We start from the raw sequence: 24,098 nt of genomic DNA on the forward strand, positions 1-24,098 counted from the left end.
CTCCTCTATATCATTTGATTTCATATCATAGATCTCTAGCAGAGGTGGGTTCCTACTGGTTCGGACTGGTTCAGCCAAACTGGTGCCCAAATACTAGCTGTCTTTTCTGTGGAATCAGCAAGCAAACACAGAACACTGGTTTCTAGAAAAACATCTTGGGAGAAAGGCTACACCTGGCATGGAGACGGTGCACTCTGTTTCACGTGGGGAGAGCAGAGCCTGGGTTCTTCCCTCACAGACCAAGTGGCAAGGGGCTTGTGCTCCTCTCCAGCATCTTTCCTCAGACAGGGAGGTCACTGGGCAGAAAACCAAGCAACGCTTCCTATCCTTGGCATATGCCATAGTGTGACTTGATGGTTCGGGAGTGCTGCTTCGGGCTGCCAACACAAGGCCAGACCCATTCTGATGGTCCGCCCCAGATACCATATGGGTACAGTTGATTTCTGGTGAGAAACTGTTTTACCAGAGATCCTAGTCTCTTGCCACAATTGCTTCTGAAAGTTTGTCAGGTTTTCTTTGTTTGATTGTAAATTTACTTTGTTATTGAAAGAAAATACATTTGATATGATAAATCAGATATGTTTATGTGTCTGTCTGTGTGTTTTTCACCAAGTATCAGGCAATGGCCCAGGGGCCGGATAAATGAGATAAGATATCCAAACACAATGAACACACCAGTTAATGAGGTGATTTCAGGCTTTATTAAGTACCTGCAGAAGGCAAATTAAATAGAAGAACGAATCAAGTCTTAGAAGATGTTTCCCTTCTCATCCAAAAAGCTCCTTTAGCTCTGATTGGATGGTGGGAATGAGAGGATTGATATTCCTTGCAGACAGCTGGTCATTGGCATTCTTTTAGAGAGTTGTTGAGATGTTTGCCTGATCCTCAGGATCATCTGAGTAGTGCCAACGAGGGTGCAGCCTTTTTGGAACTGCTGAAAGGATTCCCGTAGTCTGCAATTTTTCTGGAAATCCATTCATGCTGCCACACCTTCAGGTCCCATGATCTCCGTCCAGCTGCTGGGAACCCCATAAGTTACTCCCCTGTAGTAATGATGATACTCAAAGGCCCTGAGTGTATAGCCCACACTGTGGACCAGACCATGGTCTGTAACTGTCTGACGGGCATGGAAGTCTTGATAGGTTTCCTGATAATGCACCTCTTCCCTTCCCCATAAGATGAATCGTTATGCCAGCGATTCTGCAGTCAAGGGACCCTTCTGATTTGGGTTGATTCCTTTTCACTTTCAAAGCTTTGTTTCTCTGTGCTCTACCGTTGTCTATCCATTCTTGGCATTTTGGCATAAATTGTGCTTGTTCTTTGGCCCTTATTTCCTTTCCTTCCTATAGCAATAGCAATAGCAGTAAGACTTATATACCGCTTCATAGGGCTTTCAGCCTCTCTAAGCAGTTTACAGAGTCAGCATATTGCCCCCACAGTCTGGGTCTTCATTTTACTCACCTTGGAAAGATGGAAGGCTGAGTCAACCTTGAGCCGGTGAGATTTGAACAGCCAAACTGCAGAACTGCAGTCAGCTGAAGTGGCTTGAAGTACTGCACTCTAACCACTGCGCCACCTCGGCTCCATATCAATCTCTCCATATTTCCTTTCCCTTTCTCCCTCCACTCTCTTTATTTTATCCTCCCACCCAACTTAAGGCAGCATCTAGATAATCAAAATTCTTGATTACAAGGGTTCATTGGTTATGAGCCGAGGTGGCGCAGTGGTTAAATGCAGCACTGCAGGCTACTTCAGCTGACTACAGTTCTGCAGTTCTGCTGTTCAAATCCCACCGGCTCAGGGTTGACTCAGCTTTCCATCTTTCTGAGGTGGGTAAAATGAGGACCCGGATTGTTGTTGGGGGCAATATGCTGACTCTGCAAACCGCTTAGATAGGGCTGAAAGCCCTATGAAGCGGTATATAAGTCTATTTTTTTAAAAAAAAACAAAAGAATAAATACTTGCTGATACATTTCCAGTTTGTTCATTTAGTCATCTTGATCACAATAACACTAGAAGCAGCAGAAATGAGAGACAAGTATATATCAAGATGGAATGGATGGGGAGTTTCAGGCCCTCCATCATGGAAGTCATTTAAGGGCATCTCAAGCTACTCATTCACCTATTGCTTGGATTCTTCAGGACATTTTCTCTGGATTCCTAGAGCCATTCCTCCAGATAGTTTCTGGCTTCTTCTGGGGATTCTTGATTGAGTTTTTGCAGAGATGTTTGTAGCTATGCTTGCATATCTGTTTTGGATGCAGTAGAACCAGGCTGCCTGGAACTTGTTAAACATGTTTGAAGCCATCCACCCATTCTTCAGTTTCTTTCAGAGCAAGCAAGTTCTACCAAATCACTCTCTCCTTCGTCTTTCCCCTGCTTGTTTTTGATTCCTTAGATTATTTGAGATCCTGGATGTCCTTAATAGATGCTTCAAGCCATTCCTGAGGACCTACATGGGATGCTTTACAGTCTTGCCTCTTTGAAGCTGTTTACAGATACTTCAAGCCATTTTTGGTTTTCTCAAGACTCTGACTGGACTTTTGCCACCAAAAAACAAGTAGATTAAAAAGGGGAAACAAAAAGAAGGCCTTCCAGAAGTTGTTTTCCTTTCACTTTCTTTCTCTTCTTATCATTCCTGACTTTTCTTTTCTTTTTTGTCATATCAACTCATTTCTTTTCAAGGTTCTTTCCAACCATATAATAATACAGTATCTTCTTTGGCCAGTAGATGGGGTCTCAACTGTTATTTTGGGTACCAGGATGAGGGAGACCTCTAACAGCTGATTATCAAAGTTCAACAAAAAGAAAAAAAACATTCTTTTTACAATTTCTTCCAACAGTCAAACAATATTGCAGGCAAATCAAAGTCACTTTTAACAGCAACAAAATTCCAGTTCACTCTTTTTTATCGTAAAACTTCATATTTTTCCTCTAAAATGTGATTTCTCTTTTGGGTCTTATAATTTATCTCCGTGTATTAAGTTGCCACTTTCTGCACTTTGGAGACTTTTAAAACTTCTTTTATTTAGGTGGGTCTCTAATTTGAAAATCTTCTCACCCAGTTCCAATCCTCTTTTCACACACCACTCCAGCTCAGTTGCTCCAGCTTTATTCCAGTCATAATGGCTGTCCCTCTTCTCCACCGGTTGGGAGGGCTCCTGGGATCAAGCAGGAGAGCTGCTTTTCTCCTGGAATCAACAAGTAATCCCTCGCTTCTTTGCCACCTCTCCAGGGTGACCATAAAGACCTCCTATCAGAGTAGAATCAGCCGGGATATGTGGAACACCCAAATGTAAGTACACAATAGTTAAAATTGTTGATGACAAGGGTTCATCCTTCAGTTTCTTTCAGAGCAAGCAGGTTCTACCCAAATCACTCTCTCCTTCATCTTTCCCATGCTTGTTTTTGATTCCTTAGATTATTTCAGATCCTGGATGTACTTAATAGATGCTTCAAGCCATTCCTGAGGACCACATGGGATGCTTCACGGTCCTTCCTCGTTGAAGCTGTTTAGAGATTCTTCAAGCCATTGTTGGCATCTTGTTTGTATGTTGCAGGACCTTTTCCAAGTTTTTCAGGGATTGCTGAAGCCATTTTTGAAGAAGTGGTATAGGTTCTTCAGAAAATGCAAAGCTTTCTAAGGATCCTTGAAGCCACTGAAACATATTTTCCACGGTTCCTTCAGAACATTGCTTCTTGAGGTTCTCTATTGATTTTTCAAACCTTCTCATCTGGACTTTTGTAGATCGCAAATGCTTTTAATAGAGGCTTCAAGGCATTCCTGAGTATCTAGGAGTGGCGTTTTAGGTCCTTCTTCCTCAAGATTCTTTATAGCTATTTCAAGCCATTTGTTGGCATCTTGTTTAGATACTTCAGGACCTTCCTCTTTCAGGTTTTTCAAGGATTGTGGAAGACATTTTTCAAGAACTGGTCTAGGTTCTCTAGAAAGGAACAGCCTTTCTAAGGATCCTCGAAGTCATTTTAACATATTCTTCAGATCCTTCAGGACATTACTTCTTCAGGTTTTCTATTGATTCTTCAAGCCATCCCTTTTTTTCCCGGCTTCCACAAGACTCTGACTTGAACTTTTGTAGGATATCTCCTTGTCTGTTTAGGGGGGTTTCTCCTATCCGTGGGGGGATTTGCCTTATCACCCCAGCATCTACAGAGTATCCCCTTTAATCTGTTGACCCCTTCAGGATCAACAGTGCTCAAAAAAGAGCCAAAACAAAGGAGTTAGAGTTAGAAGTTAGGAGAGCTTCCTTCCCTCCACTCTAAGCACGGTGACGTCACCACAGGAAGTCCCCTTCTTCGGGTTTTCTATTGATTCAGCAAGCCATCCCTTTCTTTTCTGGCTTCCACGAGACTCTGACTTGAACTTTTGAAGATGTTGAATGCCTATAATAGATGCTTGAAGCCATCCCTCCACATCTAACTCGCACGTTTCTGGCCCTTTTTCCTGGAGATGATTTATTGATTCTTCTAGCCAATCATTCACATCCTCCCTGGCTGCCTTAGCACATTCCTCTGGGAGGTTGGTGGCAGATGCTTTAAGCCATTCTGGCAAGGTGTGTTTTGACTGTTCAGAGTAATCCTCTTTTAGGAGTTTTAGAGATTTCTGCAGCCACCTCAGAATATTTGACCCGGGTCCCTTAGATTTTTTAATTTTGTCTACCGAAGCTTTAAGCCATTTCGGATTCAATTGATATTCCACCATCTGAGGCTTCATTTTCTCTTGAGCTTCTGTCTTGTCTTCCATCTGGTCTCTGTGTGTCAATAAGGTGCAGCGGCTTATCTTCTGTAGTTCCTCTCTGGGAAAAAAATCAGAATGTTAGCTGTGAATCTGGGCCAACAACAAAGTCTTCTTAGTTAAAATAACGGGAACTTCTTTGATGTCAGGAAACTCTCACTCTGAAAGTTTATGAATATTGTTGGGCACCAGGGAATGCAGATTGAAAAGTCTCTTCTATACCTATCTTCCCATTCCATGACTCCTAGATTTGTATATGTAAAAGTATAAGAGCCATAGTTTGTTAATTTCTTTCTAAAGTAAGGAGAATGTCAGGTTTTTCCAAGCTTTCTAAGATAAGGAGACCCTAATATGAAATTCTGGAAGAAATAGTTTGTGGTGTCTATCTAAAAATTTATCACCTGCACAGTATTTCTTCATACGCCCTGAAGATCTCCTCTTTCTCATTGGTAAGTTCGATATTTTTAAACGTCAGAATCTCTGTTTTGTTTCGGAGCTCTTCACTTTCTACGGCCAGTTTTGACATCACTGCTCTCTTTCTGTAAATTATGAGGACCAGAGAGATATTAGCCCTCTTAATTTATTACTTGAATTACTAATTATTATTGCATTCTATTATAACTATTGATCTTCTCTTACTCAGTTATACATACATACATACATACATACATACATACATACATACATACATACATACATACATACATGGAATACTTCTTTTATCCAGTATATCTGGCCTAAGGGATCTAATAAATAAATCTAAATTTGAAAGAAAAAGTCAAATCGCTATCTAAATATTTCTCACCTATTAAGTTCTTCTTTGAGATCATTATTCTCACGTAGGAGCTCTGCTTTCTCCGCAGCTTCTTTCTGAGCCTTGCAGCGGAGTCTCTCGTTCTCTTGCCTCAGTTTCTCCAGCTGCCCAAGTGCCTCTGAACCGATTTTTCTGTAAAATATCAAGAGCAAAGTGTAATTAGCTCCCTTAGGTTTTTTTTATTTGAATTCTAAAACTTGTTTACAATTAAAACTAATTGAAATAGCTGAGAAAGGAAGAGAAAGTCAGGGTGGCTATCTAAATCTTTTAACCTGCTCAACTTTTCTTTATACTCTTTATACTCTTCGGCCAGCTGGTGGTTTTTCTGTATAAGGCCTTGAATTTGAACTTTGAGCTCCTCTTTTTCTGCCAGAAGTTTCAAGATTTCCACTGTCTTTCTGCAAATTATGAAGACCAGAGAGAAATTAGGCCCTTGTTTTTTTTTACTTGAATTATCAACTTTTTGATACAATTACAACACATTCCACCCTTTTTTCCCAAGCTTTAATAGAATATAATTTTCCATCACTTGTTTCATAAAATGGCCAGTCCCATTGCCAATGGACAAATGATGAATGTTGTATTGAAAGTGTGAACTGAATAGGGTTATAAAATGATGTGATGAACTATGCAAAGACTTACGCATAACTCTGTTCCGTTGTTCTCTTCAGATCTCCTTCAAGTTTTTCTGTTTTTGTCTGAAAAACCATGAGAAGAATTACATGAATTTGTTTTCCATAAATTCTCTCATGTCAGCGTAAAGAAGATATTCGTTGAAACATCCTCTTTAGGGAAAAAAAATCTGGTGTGTAGACAAGCATATTTGTGCATATTAAAACCATGCATGTCATGGTTTTAGTGGTTTTGAATTTGATGGGTGATCTGAATTCAGCCTATTCCAGAAATTCCAAATCAATTAATCAGTGGAACGCTTTGTCTCCAGAAGTTGTGGCTGCACCATCACTGGTGGTTTTTAAGAAGAGATTGGACAGCCAGTTATGGTGTAGAGTAAGGTGACCAGATTTTCAGATTGGTAAAGAGGGACACCTTTGACTGGGGGGGGGGGGGTTGATTAAAAATTTTATACGGAGCAACAAAAATTTTCATACAATGCAAAAATAGTATTGTAATGTTTTTTTTTATTTCAACATAACTACAATTTACAAATATAAATTGTAACTGTTGCCAAACATCTGAATTTTGATCACGTGACCATGAGGATGCTGCAACGGTCGCTAAGTGTGAAAATGGTCGCTAAGTCTGAAAAATGGTCATCAGTCACTTTTTTCAATGCCATTGTAACTTTGGTTACTACACCACCTTTCTTGCCACAGTTCTTAAGTGAATCTTAAGTGAAGATGTTATATCTTAAATGAATCTTAAGTCTTAAGTGAAGATGTTATACAGTAGAACCTCTGGTCACGAACGCTTCTGACCAAAATATTCACATTCTCTCCCCCCCCCCCCCCCCCCGCTGCTGATTTCCCCTTCTGCACCATTTTTTTTGTAAGCGCCAAATTTCCAAAATTAGGTTTGATTCATGACCAAATCAGTTTGCAACCAATGTTATGGAACGAATTATGGTTGTGACCAGAGGTTCTACTGTATTCATGCCTTTACATACTCTATATCACCTCAAAATGTTGCACAGCCTTCATAAGTTTCTAATACAGATAAAATTAAATACAACATCAAAACCATAAAAAAGTAAAATTAACCTGGCTGGAAAATCCTATGCCTGTCTTGCTATTATTACTGACACACTTGCTGCAGTATTTGATGGCTAAAAGAAAAAAAAAATTGTTAAAGTGTGTATTATGTTCACTCCCATGTCTTGTCTGCTGCGTTGATTTGGAATTCATTAAGAGCTTATTTTACATCAAATCCCTCTCATATTATTCTCCTATGTTCAATAAGCCCTAAGAGACAGCATACTATACATGAAATTCCTGTAACTGTATATTTAGTAAATTGTGGAGCTGAGTTTATCCAATTACCTCAATTTTTGGACTTGAGTAATCACATACAATAAAGGAAATAAAACTATTTAGAATGAAGTGTAGTTGGCTATTTGTGATTAAGGGTGTCATGCAGAAACAATTATAGTTTTGATCAGGAAAATACCCTTAAAAAACCCTTTTGTTCTTTCATGGTTTTTTTTTAATGATTTTTCCATGGCACATCACATATTGCATTAAAAAAGAAAAGAAAAAAACCAGCACATTTACCAGCAGGCAGAAACTCCAAGTCAATTTCAAAGAAACTTTCCCACCATTTTGGAGTCCTCCAACCTCCGTGCCCCTCCCCTCCGGAAAATCCAGGAAGTGACACTGGCGACCTCTCTAGCCATTTCCTGCAGCTCTATGGTACTAGATCATTTTTTTTCTTATAAAATGAGGTAAACGCGACTGGGGGGGGGAGGTCCGTTTTGTTGCTTTAACACTTTAATATCTTCAATGAAAGTACTGAGACACAGAGAGAGAGATTAGTTAGACAGGGTGTCTTTTATCTTGTCCCGGTTAGGATTTCTTAAGCAAATCCACTGGGCTTTCAAAATGAAGCCAGAAAATCAGGACTTTTTTAAAAGGCGGAGGGACGTGGGAAAAATTGTTAGGCGTGCTTGTCATGCTGAAATCGGTACGTCTGGTCACCCTAAGTATACTTAAAGCCCTCAATTGCAGGTAACTGTAATTCACGTCCAGGTCTGCTCAACTATCCTGCTTTGCACCCCAGGTATTATTTAGTTAGGGGTGGATAGAAAACAATGAAGAATAAATGTGTTCCTCCTGGAGCTTGGGGGGGGGCAGCCATCTCCGCCTGTTACCAAAGGAACCTCAGGCCGTTAAAAGGGAATAAGTGCAGCCATAGCTCAGCAGAAATGACTGGATTCTATTATTAGCCCACCTCGGATAATAAAGCGCTATTGCTATCCATGCTCCAGCAGGCGGGGAGGGGGGGGGAATTTCCAACAAAACGCAGCAACCGGAGAAAAGCACCTAGGGGCGAAGAAGCTTGTCTGGGGAGAGCCACATGTTGCTTTTGCCTTAGATTCCTTTCCTCCACATGCGCACCTTTCCTCCCGGGCTCTCTCCCAGCTACCTCGCCAGCTGCTTCTTTTGCCATGCCATTTCCCGGCATGGCAAAAGACTTTCTTTTCCCTTCACCTTCCAGCCCACCAAGAAGCACCAGATCTGAGCCAATCCACCATTGCAGCTTGGCCCAGGCCGCAGGGAAACCTCACTAGTGGAAAGAGCTTTCTTTCGCCCACGGTGGGGCTCAGGCACTTTGTCCTCTCCCCCAACACCCCACTGACTAACCTACCTATTTGTTGGAAGCTTTGGTAGGCTCACATTCCCCCCACCCCCGAATCTTCCTCCTTTTGCAATTCATGTAAGGTTAACTCAACAGAGAAGACTTAATCCAAGTGGCAACTGACATTGCATTTATTAAAGAAAAAAGAAAAAAGGAAATCTGAAGGAAAAGAGGGATCGTGGGGTGGGGTAGATGGGGGCATCAGAAACAGAGAAAGAGAGAAGGAAGAGTGGGCGCATCACTGCAGCTTTAAACAGAATGAAAGAGTTGGAAGGGACCAATGACTGCACTGGACTCATCACTTACTCTGCTGCCACTAAGTCAAAGGAAGAACTAGCGCCCTCTACTGTGAGGCAGGAGAATTGCATTTCTCACCTTCCTCTGGACTTTTTAGGCTTTTAACCCTTGCTTAACTCTGCTCAAACAATCATGAAACACCTAAAAAGTCAGACTAGATGAAGCACACAGTGCTTCACAGTAGAGTGTGCTTTTTATAGGCTTTTTTAAACAATTAAGCAGAGACATCCACGGTGAGGCAGCAGCTAGCTAGCCTCACCTCAGCACTCGCCTTTTTCCATTTACATTTTTTTTTCTCTTCATGAAAAAAAGGCTATGCCTCATCTGCCTCATCTGACTACACTTCACTGTCCAGGACTCTCTCGTTGATACCATGGAGAATAGGAAGCACACATATATTTGCAAGTCTTACACATCCAAAGTCCAGAACTTTTTTATCTCTCTTGAATTTGGGTCAATCTAACTGAATGTGATTTAAAAAAGAATCTTTAACACATACCCAAGTCAGAAATCTGGCTGAAATGGATCTAGATAATCTAACTCCCCTACAGTGCTCTAATTCAGTACCACCATTTTTGGATTGTCTATCGTAAACAGAGAAAATTGGAGATTGATTAAATAAGCTGGATCTAAGGAAGCCTTCTTAGGAGCATATCTACCTAACTGATTCAGCAGCTCACCATGGGAAGTAGTGTAGGATACACAAGTCAACCTGAAGCCCAGATGAATTTATAGGAACGATTGCACCCATTCCCTTTGACATTATCCATGCAAACTCCAATCAAGAGAAAACAAAAGGTTTTATTCATGAAATGCTACTCAAAAACTTACAATGGTCTGCAGCCAGATATTCATACTGGTTGCTTCCCAAAAGGAAAAAGTTACTTTAAAAAGCCCAATGTAACACATTTCACTGGTGCCAAAAGTGTATAGAAATGAATTATGACTTTTAAAGTAATCCTGAATAACATCAAGATCCAAGTCTATAATTTTACACATGAAATGGTCAAAAGCTTTATTTTTCACATTAAATTATTAATCATTTAATGGTTATAGAAGTCCCCCACATATTCTACCAAGCTTCACACTTTTTCAAACAGCAGGAAACAAGAGATTCTATATCAAGTATAATAACTGCAGAATTATAATGTCAAATTTATTGACCAAAAGGATAATGTCCCTGAAAAAAATAATATTAATTGAATGAAACCAAATGAATCCAGGTCAACCATCTTCAGGTGGTATAGGTGTGTTTTCACAGGTTCTTATTCAGCCACTCAATGTAGTTGTTAGCAATTCTTTGTGCTATATTTAAGGCAAAAGGGCCTGTAATAAATGATAGAACACCATGAAAAAAATTGTCAACATGTTCATGTGCTACTTGAACTCCTGCTTCCCTAAGACGGGAAACATACATGATTCCATCATCCCTCAAGACATCATATTGACAAGTGAGGACATATGTAAGTGGTAAGCCCCGAAGCTTAATGTCCTCAACTAAAAGTGGTGCCCTCCTTGGATCCAGTACACCTGGATATTTGTGTCCAGTTTTGGAATTTCTATGTGATGGGTCAGTGTAAACGTGGCCTCTTTTAAATCTTTCAGGTAGCCACTTACTCCAGTTTGCAAATTTAAACAAATGGTTGAACTCTGCAGGAATAGGTTGGTTGGTCTGTAAAGCTTTGGAAAAAGAGTCATTTGATGGAAAATATTCACTGAAGAATCTGATTACTAATGTTTTAGACAGAATTGGCATGTTTTTATTATCCTGATAGGATGGTAATTCCAGATCAATACTCTGAAGACCAGGGTACAACAAAGCTTGAATCTTGAATTTAGTTTTGACATCAAGATCATCTAGAATCTAGAAAAGAAAAGTATTTATTAGAAATATTTTTCCTATGAAAGATGGACTATTTAATATATTTCACATTTCATAATGTAAGCAAAACAATCATTAAAATGTAGGAGGAAAACCTTAACTGATTGTTTTTCACAGTATTTGTAATCTGGCAATTTGACTTTTGAGGAAAATAGCAAATAAAATACTGGAAGATAATCTTACTACACTTACTATCACAAAATATTTTGAAAATTTCAGTTATGTTCCAAACGTATTCATAAATGACTATAATTTAACTATTCTTTATTATTGCTCTGTGGAGTTTGGATGTTTAGGAGTTATTTGATTTTTTTCCAATTCTTTTTCATAGTCAAAATAGGCTGGATAGGGAAAAAGAGCAGAGTGAGGGAAGATTTAAAATTCTTCTCCTTGTAAAGTAAAGGTCATGTCCGACTCGGTATACTAACATTGTCCCAAAAAGAGACCTCTTATTGCTCCCAAATTATTTCCTCTTGATAATTTTTTGTTTGTCTGTCTTCTGTCATTCACCATTTACATGAACATGTTAAATTTACTTTGATGGTGTTGTTGAGCTTGCTTTAGTCTTGCAATGGGGGTGAAGTTACATCTTTCCTTTATATTTATGCCTCTATAGCTTCTTAATATGGAAATGCTCCATGAGAAAGTATACAGGTAGTCCTCGACTTAAAACAGTTTGTTTAGTGACTGCACAAAATTACAATGGAATTGAAAAAAGTGACTTATGACTTATCATAATAAATCAAACACCTAATGAGCAAATATATCAAATAAAACAAGAATCAGAATTGTTTGTTTATCTTATGTCATTCACAGCTCACATGTTAAATTTACTTTGATGGAGTTGTTGAGCTCGCTTTATTCTTGAAATGGGGGTGAGGTTACATTTTTCACAATGAAATAACCATTGACAGGGTGCTATGTAGTGGATTTCCTCCTGAATCAGTTGTCTTCTTGAGCTTCATTGCAGCCATGGTAGATGGCCTGCATGCCATTTCTTGCTCTGGGCCAATCAACAAGCTAAAAATCTAGGACTTTCTTTTAAAATGGTAGAAACCCAGTATTACACCTCTGTGAAAATGTGAAAAGTCCCAGCAGTTGCCCTGATTGTTAATTGCTGCAGCTATTTCTTATTTATACCCCAAATATTATGTGGAAGGATGATTTCATACAGTTGGGGTTCAATTAACATCCATAATTCTATGATCCCCCATTTTGGACTCCTTAGATGAGTCTAAATCTTTCAGAGTAATTAAAAATTATGACTTTCTATTGTTAGGTATCCAGTGTGAAAAGCCCCAAGGTAATTAAACTAATATTAGGATAGCTTTAGATAACAGAGATTAATAACATTTATAATTCCATTTTGGATTTATTACTTTCAAATGGGTAATTCCTACCTGCTGGGTTACAACTGCAGCTAAGTTACCTCCTGCGCTGTCTCCTGCAATGCCAATGCGGCTTGGGTCTACATTATATTTCTCCAGAATGCTGCTTTGTAGAAAGTATTTTGATACTGAGTACACATCTTCAAAGGCAACTGGGAACCGATATTTTGGAGCAAGTCTATAACTTTTTGTAAGTGATTAAAAAAGACAATGACAGAAATATATAAATTCCCTGTGTTAGTAAAACAAAATTAATTTATCACTCGATTTACACTATTGATACCTGCTTTTAAAAGGTGATTTTCTTCTATGTAGAATTTGCTTAATTTGGGGGGGATTCCTGACTCATTTGTGTGCTAAATAATCAATAAAATTTATTTCCCTTTTACCGACTAAGCTGGTCTCTTTTGCCAGTAGAATAAGTACGTTTCATAGGAAGTTATGCTTTATGGAGTTATATGGAATATTCTGAGATAGAATAATTTTTAACTTTGAAAAATACCATTGGCTTTTTTAAAAGCAGCTGCTAAGCAAGACTGATGTAATAATTGTGGAAATGCCCTTAAGAAAAAGAACGAAGAACCACACCCCACAGATAGGAGATGAGACATCTCAGCCCACAAAAGGAATGGTGTGTGGAAAGCATCTCAGAAGGGACCATCCTGCCATTGAAAGTAAAGGCAACAGGGGGAAAAATGCAAAATTGTGTTCCTATAACCTTGCAATAATGGTAGTGCTACTACTCAAAGTGTTGGTTTCTGAGCTGTGGTGGCACAATAGTTAGAGTGCAGGGTATTTCTGCCGACTGCTGGCTGCCAGCAATATGGCAGTTCAAATCTCACCAGTTTCAAGGTTGACTCAGCATTCCATCCTTCTGAGGTGTGTAAAATGAGGACCTAGATTGTTGAGGGCAATATGCTGACTCTGTAAACCTTGTAGAGAGGGCTGAAAAGCACTGTATAGCAGTATATAAGTATCAGTGCTTTGCTATTTCTTGTCTAGATTACCACAAAAGGCTGACAATCATTATATTTTTATATTGTGAAATGTAGATTTTAATCTTTTGAAATGATTTGTGCATTTCATTTTATGTATTTAAATATTATTATACTGTCTTCCAATCATATTCTGTTTCTTCATACTTTGCAAAAAGTATAAAAGACAGTAAATGTAAAACTACATTAGCTATCCATTATAAATACAAAATAATACTTATAGCACAGCATATGCAAGGAATTATAATTTAACAACCAATAATAATATACAGTATATGGGGCTTTAATGCGCCAGTTTGTGCTATTAGTATCATTAAATAATTTTTTGCTTATAGAAAAAGATTAGGAAAAGATTAATGAACAAAAATGTCTCCTTCAAACCCCATTCTTACTCCACTGACACCACAACAGCATTTAGTCTTTCTGATGTCCATCTTGATAAGAGGTCATAGGATTTCATGGCTGTGAAAAATAAGTGGCAAAACATGTTTTATTTCTCTTGCAATACCAATACACAGTACATGTGTCAAAAACAATATGGGACAAGGTCTTTAGACTACCACAAGCATGAGCCTAGCATGTTACCATAGAAAGCTAAGAAACATCAAGCTCATTTTATTAATAGCAGAAATGTTCCTGCCTCATGTTCCTGTGGGGTTTGAAGTCGTAGCCTACAAATTTTAATGAGCTGTTTTTGGTTTCTTTCGGGAAATTTTCCATGAATCTCTAATTCCATTTTTCCCAGTCTTGACAACTTCAAGATTTGTAGATGCCAGTTTCCAAAATTCTACTGGCTGAAGAATTCTGGGAATGGAAATTAATGTTGGGAGCATCATAACATTATTGAGGAAGGGATAAACGGCTCTAATCTCTACCATTCAGGGATTCCTTGGAATGATACGGCTCCTGATGAGGCTGCCAAGAAAGACTACCAAAGAAGAAAAGCAAGTAGTCAACAGGATGTGAAGATCTTTTAAAATGGGTTTTGAACATTCCCATCTTTAAATTGGAGTAGGAATACTTTTTTATTGATTAAGCACATTTAGTGTGCCTGGGTTTATCTTCATCTTTGTGAAGTTCAGTGATCTATCTGATTTGAAAGAAGTAGGATTTTTTTGTTTTTTCTAATGGGAAACTAACATGCTACAAAAAGGTAACAACCTCCTTTATGTCTAAGAATGCTGCTTGGTCCTACATCCCATAAATATATCTAGGAAATGAAAATAATGGGATGGCGGCAAGTTAGTACTTAATTTTCCCCTACTGCTCAGATTACATTGTAAATTAAAATTGGCAAGCAGATAAACTGGCAAAAGCTAGAGAAGTTGGGAGGCACAACCTCATCAATTTGCCTTTTGACAATTGTGTATCTTTTACCTTCTATGTGATTCATTTTGTGAGAATCATCAGGATGGCTTTAAAAAATCAATTAATTAACCACCAACTCAAGAAGGTTGATATCTCTGTTATACGTACTTCAATGAAAGCCCTGGGACATCAGAAGAAATAGATACATTTTTTATTTGAGACCCACAGTAGTGGAATAAAATATTTATGCTTACTTGCTGATCCTGTACACCATCCACCTCCATGGATGAAAATCACTGCTCTTTTCAAGACATCTGACTGCTTTGTAGGAATGTAAAGACGTACTGGAACGTGACTAAATTCTGTGTCTGTTACAATGACTTTTTCATCAGATGTAGGAGGTGTATATGTAGCAATTGTGTACAGATTTAGAACATCCGTAAAGTGTCCAAGACCCAACTTCTCCACAATTGTGGCCTGCAAAATAAATGTTAACATACTTTTTTTTTTTGCTTGAAAGAAATATCAGCATCTGTTGCCTTGGAGATACTCCATGAGATACTCCAAGGACATTCTGAGAGAAATTCATGGTTACAGAGCCCATCATTTCAGGTACCTGCAGATATTAGAAATAGCAAGCAAGACACTCTGTAAAGGGAGAGAAAACAGGGAGGTAATAAAGTAATAAAGACGTAAATAATATGAAATATGGAAGGAAGACCTGAGACAGAGAAGGATTCAAAGTTAAAAGTTAAAAGCTAACTATACAAATTGTAATTATATCAAAATTTAATAGGTTAGAGAAGGAATTAAAAATATAACTGTTCAGTGATTCATGGTCTAATGACCACAGGGGGTCAATAGAAGATTAATAATTTATTATACTGATTTGCCATCACTTTCCTTATTCTTTGTCAAAGAAATTGCTAACATTTTTGAGTATTCCTATGATAGGATATGGTTAACCAAGTGCTACCATTTGCCTTTCCTAATAATATATTATAAAAGTAAAACTTGCTTTACTAATCCTGGCTTTGGTGAGGTTTCCACACAGGAATTCTGGCTGAATACCATTTAAGCTGAGATTGCCCCTGTGGAAAAGGGCCTATTGAAACTATAGCTGAAATCCTGCTATACAGCATCTTCTACATGGAATCAAATTATAACACCTTACCGAATAAAATATATGAGAAATAATGATCTTTTTCAAGTGCAACTAATGTTATCAGATCAATATGAAGTAGCTTCTCTGAATGTGGCGAAATTCTACTATCCTGTATGTAAAATTAGGCAAATTGTTCACTGTTAATCCAGCACCAATCTAATATATTATTCTGTCTGCCTATATTTTTATTTTTTACTATTGTTTTTTTTAAAGCTCATCTGTGACCATAGTAAAAATTGATTTAATACTTTGGAATGCTGACAAGTACACACAAAACCTTTGGACCTGCAAGAGTTATTACATTTTTAATTCAGGGGTGTTTCAAGAGGGAGTAATTGGTTATGATGTGACCTCCATGGACAAGTCGTATTTTGAATATTATCTAAATCTATCACCTTAACTTTAGCTGACTTTTGGAATTTAGAAGGTAGGTATACACTATAATACTAAGCACTGGGATAATCACCAATAGCACAGCTGCCACAAGCATATAGAATATTTTTAACTAGGTGCTACCATTTGCCTTTCCTAATAAAATATTATAATAGTAAAACCTGTTTTACTAATCCTGGCTTAGAGGTGTTTCCCCCTTGTCCCTCCTTGTGTTATCCTCACAACAACTCTCTGAATTAAGAGGGAGTGATTGGTTATGACGTGATTTCCATGGACAAGCGGGATTTTGAATATTGTCTAAATCTATCACCTTAACTTTAGCTGACTTTTGAACTTAGAAGGTAGGTATACACTATAGTACTAAGCACTGGGATAATCGATTGAATACTTAGGAATGCTGACAAGCACACACAGAACATTTGGGCCTCCAAGAGTTATTACATTTTTATTTCAGGTTTTGTTTCCCCTAAAAGGTGACTAACATGGGTCTTCCTCTTTGTGTTATCCTCACAACAACTCTCTGAATTAAGAGTGAGTGACTGGTTATGACTTTCCTGCCCCAAACATCAGTGGTGGGATTCAGCCAGTTCGCACCTATTCGGGAGAACCGTTTCTTAACTTTCTAAGAGGTTCAGAGAACCAGTTGTTGGAAGAAATCTTTTGGTTTTTTCCCCGCTTTATAGGGTAATCCTGTAAGGAAGGCAGGAAGGAAACATTCTGGTGTTGTTTCTAGCTTAATCTTTATTGCCCTGCTTACAGAAACTGCCTCTCCGGTTAACCCTTATAACCCTTGTAACAGCTAAAGCGAAGCGTCCATCAACCTGAGTAATGTTGAGTTAGCCATGCCCACACGGTCACATGACCACTAAGTCCCGCCTACCCACTTGGTCATTAGGACATAGAACCAGTTGTTAAATTATTTGAATCCCACCACTGCCAGGCATATAATATATATTCATTCAACTTATCCACAAACAACTTTCTCCTGATTTTAATCATTTTAATCCTCAAGAGTTTGTGTGCATCTCTTGGCACAAACTACTTTACTTAACTCTATTCCCACCTAGTCTCACTTTGAATGGCATCTTTCTTCCCTGCACTGCCATTGACTCTATTCTAGTTTTTCTCCTGGCTTCCTTTTATGCCTTATTCTCATGATCTCCTGCAACATGACAGGTGTTTCACGTAAAGGAGAAACACTGACCTGAGTGGTAGCTTGGCCTAGTACTGGTGTTGGTAACCCATGGCTCTGGAGCTGCATGAGGTTCTTTTGCCCTTCTGCTGTGGCTCCCTGTCAGTTGATCCCACCACTGACTGGTCCTGCCTCTCACCTACCCCTCCCAGTCACTCCTCGCCTGGCTTGAGAAGGTAAGGGTGATGGCGGGGGATGGAGACATGGTCGGGGCTGATTCTCCAACACCTTATCTCTGGCTGGTACTTCTTCTGGCCCTTGTTGGTGCTGGGTGTGTCTCAGTCATTTGGGGAGATGTGAAATCTTCTCTCACTCTGAGACACCAGCCCGACTCAACCATGACCGATGCTGGCCTTGCTAACATGAAGGCTGGTGGAGTGGGAATGTGATCCAGGAAAGGATGACGGAAAGGGGGATGGGCCTACAGAGCCCAGCTATAGTTTAAACCTTGCACAGGGGACTTTTGCCACCTGGAGACACTTTTCAATCAAAGTCGCTGGGGGCACTGCTCCACTGAAGAAGTAAAGATGCTCAGGGCAGTTGGAAAAGTGGGCTGGCCCATCAAACCTTACACGCCTAACCCTGGGGCCAGGCTGGGAGAAAGTTGGAGCACCCTTGGCAAAGATGCTCACCTGTCAGCTGGTCAACCCATGCACCTTTGCTGAACTTTGGCTGAGCCCAGCCATTACTTTAAGGAAAATATGCCCACTCATGTACACCTTCCTGGCCCACCCCAGCCAGCCTGGGGGTCACAAGAGGAGAAGGAGGGTCATCTTTGGGCAGTGACGTGCGGTGAAGCTTCTGGCTGGTGAGGCAAAAAGAAAAAAGCGGCTTTTGGCCCCCCCTCCCCAGCAGGCTGGAGCGAGAGCCGCAGAGGCGAAAGGCGAAGAGGGGTGGGGGTGGGGTGTTCCAAGAGGCCTCCTCCCCTTTTGGCACTCCGCAAGCCAGGCCCACAGTGGCAAGAGGATTCACTCCGCTTCTATCGCCCCCCCCTCCGCTCCAGAGAAGCCGGCTGCGAGCGAGTCTCCACAAGCCCCGGTTCCCTCTCCCAGCAGCCCCAGGAGGAAACGGGCCAGCCCCACTTCCCTCCCCAGACTTTCCGGCAATAGAGGACAGCATTCCGCTCCCGCTGCTTTCTCCCAGAGCTCCGGCAGGCCTGCCGAGGAGGAACCCAGACAAGGCTGGAGCGAGAGCCATGGAAGCAAAAGGCTGGCCACTTGGGGCTTGGAAGAGGGAGCAGAATTCTGTTCTCCACTGCCAGAAAGTCTGGGGAGGGAAATGGGGCTGGCCCGTTTCCTCCTGGGGCTGCTGTGGGACGGAACTGGGGCTGCAGAGACTTGCCCGGCCGGCTTCTCTGGAGCAGGGGGGGGGGGCGATAGAAGCAGAGCAGATCCTCTTGCCGCTGCGGGCCTGGCTTGCGGAGTGCCAAAGGGGGACGGGGCCTCTTGGAACACCCCCCCACCCCTCTTCGCCGTTTCCTCCTGGGGCTGCTGGGAGACGGAACCAGGGCTGCAAACACGCCCCCCACCCCTCTTCACCTTTCACCTCTGCGGTTCCTCCTCGCCCCCACCTCCTCCATCCCCACCTCTGTGTCCGCCAGGCGTCTCACGTTTATGCCCGCCATAAACGCGAGATGCCTGGCGGACACAGCGGGGGGACGGAGGAGGCGGGGGGTGAGGTGGCAGCCGGCAAAGAAAGGGGAGAGGAGGAGGAGGAAAGGAAGAGGGGAGCAGGATGGGGGGAGAGGGCTGCCCCTCTCTTCTCAAACAAACAAGGCTCCCCTCCCTGCGTCTGCTCCTTCCCTCTCTTCTCAAGCAAACTCTCTCTCAAATTACGAGAGTTTGTTTGAGTGAAGTTAAGAAAGAAACACACACACACACAATAAAAACAAATTACAATTACTTAAATTACAAATGAATTGAATTTCTCCCCCCTGCCCCCTCCCTTTGACCAACATACCTTCCAGCTATGCCAAAATTCCAGATTCGGTCTAGCTAGGCTCCAGGGCCAGGCAGGCTAGGATAGTGGCTCCTAGAGCCACCACGTGCCCCCTGCAGGAGGAGGCCCGAGAACTATGGACTTCATTTGCATACTATTTTTTTTGCTTTTTAACCCTTGGTTAACCCTTAAAAGGCAAAAAAAATCCTTATGCAAAGGAGGCCCCAAGTTCTCTAGCCTCCTCCTATACTTAAACACTATGTACACTCCAAATCACTGTGAGTTGAAGTCTGGTAGCAACTAGCTTGGCCTTAATTATTTAAAAAAAAATCTTTAAAATTCCTTCCTTTCCTGGTGAGGCTCCGCCTCCCCTGCCTCTAGTGAGTGAAGGTCCCTGTCTTGGGGAATCTTCCACTGCAGCTTGCGCTCATTCCTCATTCTTCAGCTAGCCCGGATATCCAAAAAGTTGCCCAAAAGAAAGAAAAGGAGTAGCGATGAGCCCCAAGGAAACTCACTAGGTTGGCCCATTCTCAGCTTTCTGAGAAGAGTCACAGAGATAGAGACAGAGAGAAATACAGAGAGAGAGGGGGGCGGGGGAGAGATAGAGACGGAGAAGGAAAAGAGAGATAGATAGAGAGAGACAGAGAAAGGAAGAGAAACAGAAAGGGGGTGAGAGATGGGGTGAGAGAGAGACAGAGAGAGACACAGAGGGGAAGAGGGGGGAGATAGAGAAGGAGAGAGAGGGACATAGAGAGAGATACAGAGAGAGGGGCAGAGAGAGAGGGAGAATGAGACATAGAGAAACAGAGGGGGGAGAGGCAGAGAGATATAGAGAAAGAAACAGAGAGAGGGAGTGGGAGAGGAGAGAGAGGGAAACAGAGATAGAGAAAGAGAGGGAGAGTGGGGAGAGAGAGATGGGGAGAGAGACAGAGAGAAACAGAGAGAGACACAGAGATTGGGGAGAGAGAGACAAAAGCAGAGAAGGGTAGCTAGAGAGGGGGAGGGAGAGAGACAGAGAGAGAGAGGAGAGAGGAGGAGAGACAGGGAAGAGAGAAAGACAGAAAGAGATCAGAGAAGGGGGAGAGAGAGGGAGGGAGAGGGAGAGAGGAGGCAAGAGAGAAAGACAGAAAGAGAAATAGAGTATAGAGAGAGGGAGAGAAGGAGGGAGAGAGAGAGAGAGAGATCTCAAAAGGGTTTTGTGGTTCACAGTGTTTTTTAACAGCCAGTTCTCCGCTCTAATAAGCCACAGGGTAGGTATGGCTAGGGAGTCCTGTGTCTGGATGGGAGTGAGTGATGTCAATTTTTCTGTGGGAAATGAGTCCAAATTGCTCTTTGAGTGTTTACAGTTTTGAGTGTTTACGGTTTCAGATCCCTGGCCTAGTAAATTGGCTTCAGCTTGTACTTAAAAAGCACTGACCTGGTTGGAAAAAAGCACAAATTTAGGTAATGGTTTTGCAGTTGGCTAAAGCAGAAGTGAAATCTCAAGAAAGATTTGAAAAAAATTGATACGAATACTATATCTGCTACTATTAGATAATGCAAAGAGTACTCTGGGTGGGACAAAGGGGAAGATATTGTTTCTATGGGACATTGTTATTTGACTACATTTGTAACATTACTCTATAAATTGCATTTGTCAAATAGGTAGAACCTTGTGCTCTCTCTCAAGCAGTTAGAATAAACCAGGTGTGAAATCAGATCAGTTCAGACCAGTTCAGGAGAACTGGTAGAGGACATTGGGCCTGGGTCGCCAACCAGGTAGGGACCTCAGGCTGGCCATGCCCCCAAACCAGTCCTCTGGTTGTTGTTCGTTCTTTCAGACCCACCCCTACTCCCTTCCCTGCGGCCTGCAGCCCTGCCATGCTTGCCTGTCTTCCATGTGGCCTTCCTGGAGTCCTGGTGGCCACCTTGAGAAGGCAGTCAAGCAGAAGGCTGCGTGGAGGTCAGGGAAGCATGTCGGGGCCAGCCGACTGCAGGGAAGGGACCCAGCAGCACATTCCCCTCCCCGCAGCTCTGCCATACTTTCCTGCCTTCCATTGACTCAGTTCAGCAGGCAGATACATAAGATAAGAAGTGAAAGAAGTATCTTTCTTTTTTTCCCCATAGCATCTCCCCTCAAGTGCAGAGTCTGTTTTTTTCTGGATCAACCAAAAATTGATCCATTTAGTTACAGCAGGAATTGATCGCACAGCTGGCTTTCATGCCTAAGGCTGGTTTAGAATTCACTGTCCTGGTTTCTAGCTTAGTCCCTTAACTACTAGACCAAACTGGCTCTCTTGAAGGTCTGAAACATACATTATATCCAATATAAAAAAAGCATCCTGCTCAGTCTAATGTTCGGAAAGAAAATATTTTAAATGATAAGTTTCTAAAATATAGAAAGAAAGTTGTTCCTGGTTTATTATATTTTTAATATATGAGATTATATCCAGAAAAGGTGTACAAAAATACATACATTCCATATATCTTCTCCCTCTCCCTCCCCCAATAATATTCAGTATCTGCTTTCAGTATGACTAGCCTTCATTTTACAAATTGTTAGTTTTCTTCATTCTTGGTTGTTGTTTTCTCCGACATTATCTTATTTCCCTAAAAGCACAACTTTCACCTTCAAGCATGCTCAGAAATAAGCACAGGAAATAAATGTCTTAATTTACCACATGAATTAGGGTTCTAAAGCTTGCATCTAAAAGGGTCAGCTTCCAGGGTTCCTCCACATTCTCTGGTAAAGGCCGGTAGATGTAGTAGGCTATCAAAGTTGATGCTACCAGAAGGCAGAATAATTTTCCTCCCATCTTTTACTCTGCCTACTTCATTCAACTCTTGCTTTCACTAACTAATCTCAGGAGGATTACAATACTGATAAGGTCAGCTGATCAAGCATTTCACTTGACCTCAATAGTAATGTCAGGGCAAAAAGCACTTTGTTAAATATTCACCAATTTTCAGTTGATAGAACCTATTTGGTAATTACAGGGTGAGACAGTTATTGATTATTAAAAAACCTATCCTGACACCAGGTTTTTCAGGGAAATTATTTCTATATTCAAATATTTAAGGATTGCAACACACTTTCTTCACTTTGCCTTGTAAAGTTCCTTTGAATGCAGAACTGAAATTATAAGTGGCAAATCTGGAGAGTAAATAGAATTGCTGGATTTACAGAATATAAATCAACAGAAAAATCCTACGGTTCATATTAATAAAATAAAGATGCTATCACACTGAGCAGTTTTCTTGGTTACAGAAGTGATTAGTTACTGCCTTCTTCTGGGCTGTTATCTTGCCTTTAATAAATAATATTTAAAATTTAATAAAACATATTCATTATTAAAATAAATAAATTATCCTAAATATATTTAATAATATGTTTTAGCATATCCTCTGCATTCTGCTAACTAAGTAAGACTAGTTAAGATCAAATTTACTTTAGTTGAATGATGATGATAATTCAAAGTTATGTGAAATCACCACTAATAGTTCTTTAGCTGCTGTTGATCTTTATTTTTATTGACTTGTTCCCAAGAACCTAGGAAGTCAATACGTATTAGCATAGTATATGTATGATTCAAGCAAAGTTCTTTTTGTGATTGACATAAATTTTGTCAAATGTACAGATTTTCTAATTGCCACCCAAGGCTTTCTGGTATGCCATTTAAAAAACTCCACATATTGATAAACTTTGATTTGATTGAATCTTGATTAACATTACTATTAGTTTTTTTCAATTCCCTGTCACTCTGGGTGGTTTACAAATTGTTTAAAATGTTATAAATAAGCAAAGAGCAAAAGATAAAAAATGCAGGAAAAAGCTGCCAAGAATGACAAAATTCAATGAAAACAAAGAAAACTCTAAAGGAGATTCAGTGACGCTTCCAAAGAGTCAAATCCTCAAAGACCTTTGAAACCCCAGTAGAACGGGACATGTTCAAACCTCAGGGTGAATGTGAACTCTGAGCATTGCTACAGAGAAGGCAGAATTCTGGATTCTGGAAATATGACATTGTTTAGTCAAAGGAACCTGGAGTGAACCAACCCTGCCAGACAGCATTGGGTACTTTCTATGGAAGGCAAATAGTGCCTGGGTGGCATATACATTGTGTGATATAAGTCACACAAGGAAACAAGCTGATTAGTACAACTCACAAAGGAGGGGTGTAGTATGGGCACACTGAGGTCTATGCTGCTGCATTCTAGACCAGTTGAATCTTGCCAGTAGTCTTCAAAGAAAGCCTCATTGCAGTATTTCAGATCAGAAGAGATATGAGTGATTATATGAAGCATCCCCTAATCTAAGAAATGTTGTTTGGTATGATGGCAGTTATTGATTATATGCAGTGAATGCAATTTCCTGCATTTGCACAACACTTCAAAAATTAACCACTAAGCTTGGATTTGAACAATGTCGTTCCTAATTATTCATTCTGCATATTCCTTAATTAAATAAGGTGTCCGTATACAATATTGGCATGCATGCTCCTTTCCCAAATAAAAAATTTGAGCCATTGACATATCTTTATTTCATTTTTATTTGTAGCTTCATAGATTAAAATTAAAAGATTGCCTTAAATTGGCAAATGAGAGCACTTTCTTTCAAGGAAACCCCATAGACATTCATAAAAAAATTCATAACCAATATTGTAAGAATGCTGCTGATAATG

General features: G+C 40.4%; 2 protein-coding genes across 2 annotated transcripts; both read right to left on the reverse strand.

Moving 5' to 3' along the window:
* Positions 1–3,730: 3,730 nt before the first annotated feature.
* Positions 3,731–8,705, reverse strand: LOC148043569 (uncharacterized). Its single transcript, XM_087726071.1, has 7 exons — positions 8,667–8,705; positions 6,210–6,265; positions 5,840–5,965; positions 5,559–5,699; positions 5,155–5,292; positions 4,377–4,814; positions 3,731–3,944 (listed from the first exon to the last, which is right to left on the reverse strand). Exons 1-7 carry the CDS (start codon positions 8,703–8,705, stop codon positions 3,731–3,733), a joined length of 1,152 nt encoding a protein of 383 aa, XP_087582197.1.
* A 1,254-nt stretch (positions 8,706–9,959) lies between these two features.
* On the reverse strand, positions 9,960–22,232 carry LOC148043570 (arylacetamide deacetylase-like). Its single transcript, XM_087726141.1, has 5 exons — positions 22,095–22,232; positions 15,004–15,226; positions 13,834–13,903; positions 12,459–12,630; positions 9,960–11,040 (listed from the first exon to the last, which is right to left on the reverse strand). The coding sequence occupies exons 1-5, from the start codon at positions 22,230–22,232 to the stop codon at positions 10,432–10,434; spliced, it is 1,212 nt and encodes a 403-aa protein (XP_087582267.1). The 3' UTR covers positions 9,960–10,431.
* Between the last annotated feature and the right edge of the window lie 1,866 nt (positions 22,233–24,098).

The sequence above is a fragment of the Thamnophis sirtalis genome, unplaced genomic scaffold, assembly GCF_051295495.1.
Source record: "Thamnophis sirtalis isolate CommonGarterSnake01/CBP01778 unplaced genomic scaffold, rThaSir2_p1.2 scaffold_11, whole genome shotgun sequence".
Taxonomy (NCBI): domain Eukaryota; kingdom Metazoa; phylum Chordata; class Lepidosauria; order Squamata; family Natricidae; genus Thamnophis; species Thamnophis sirtalis.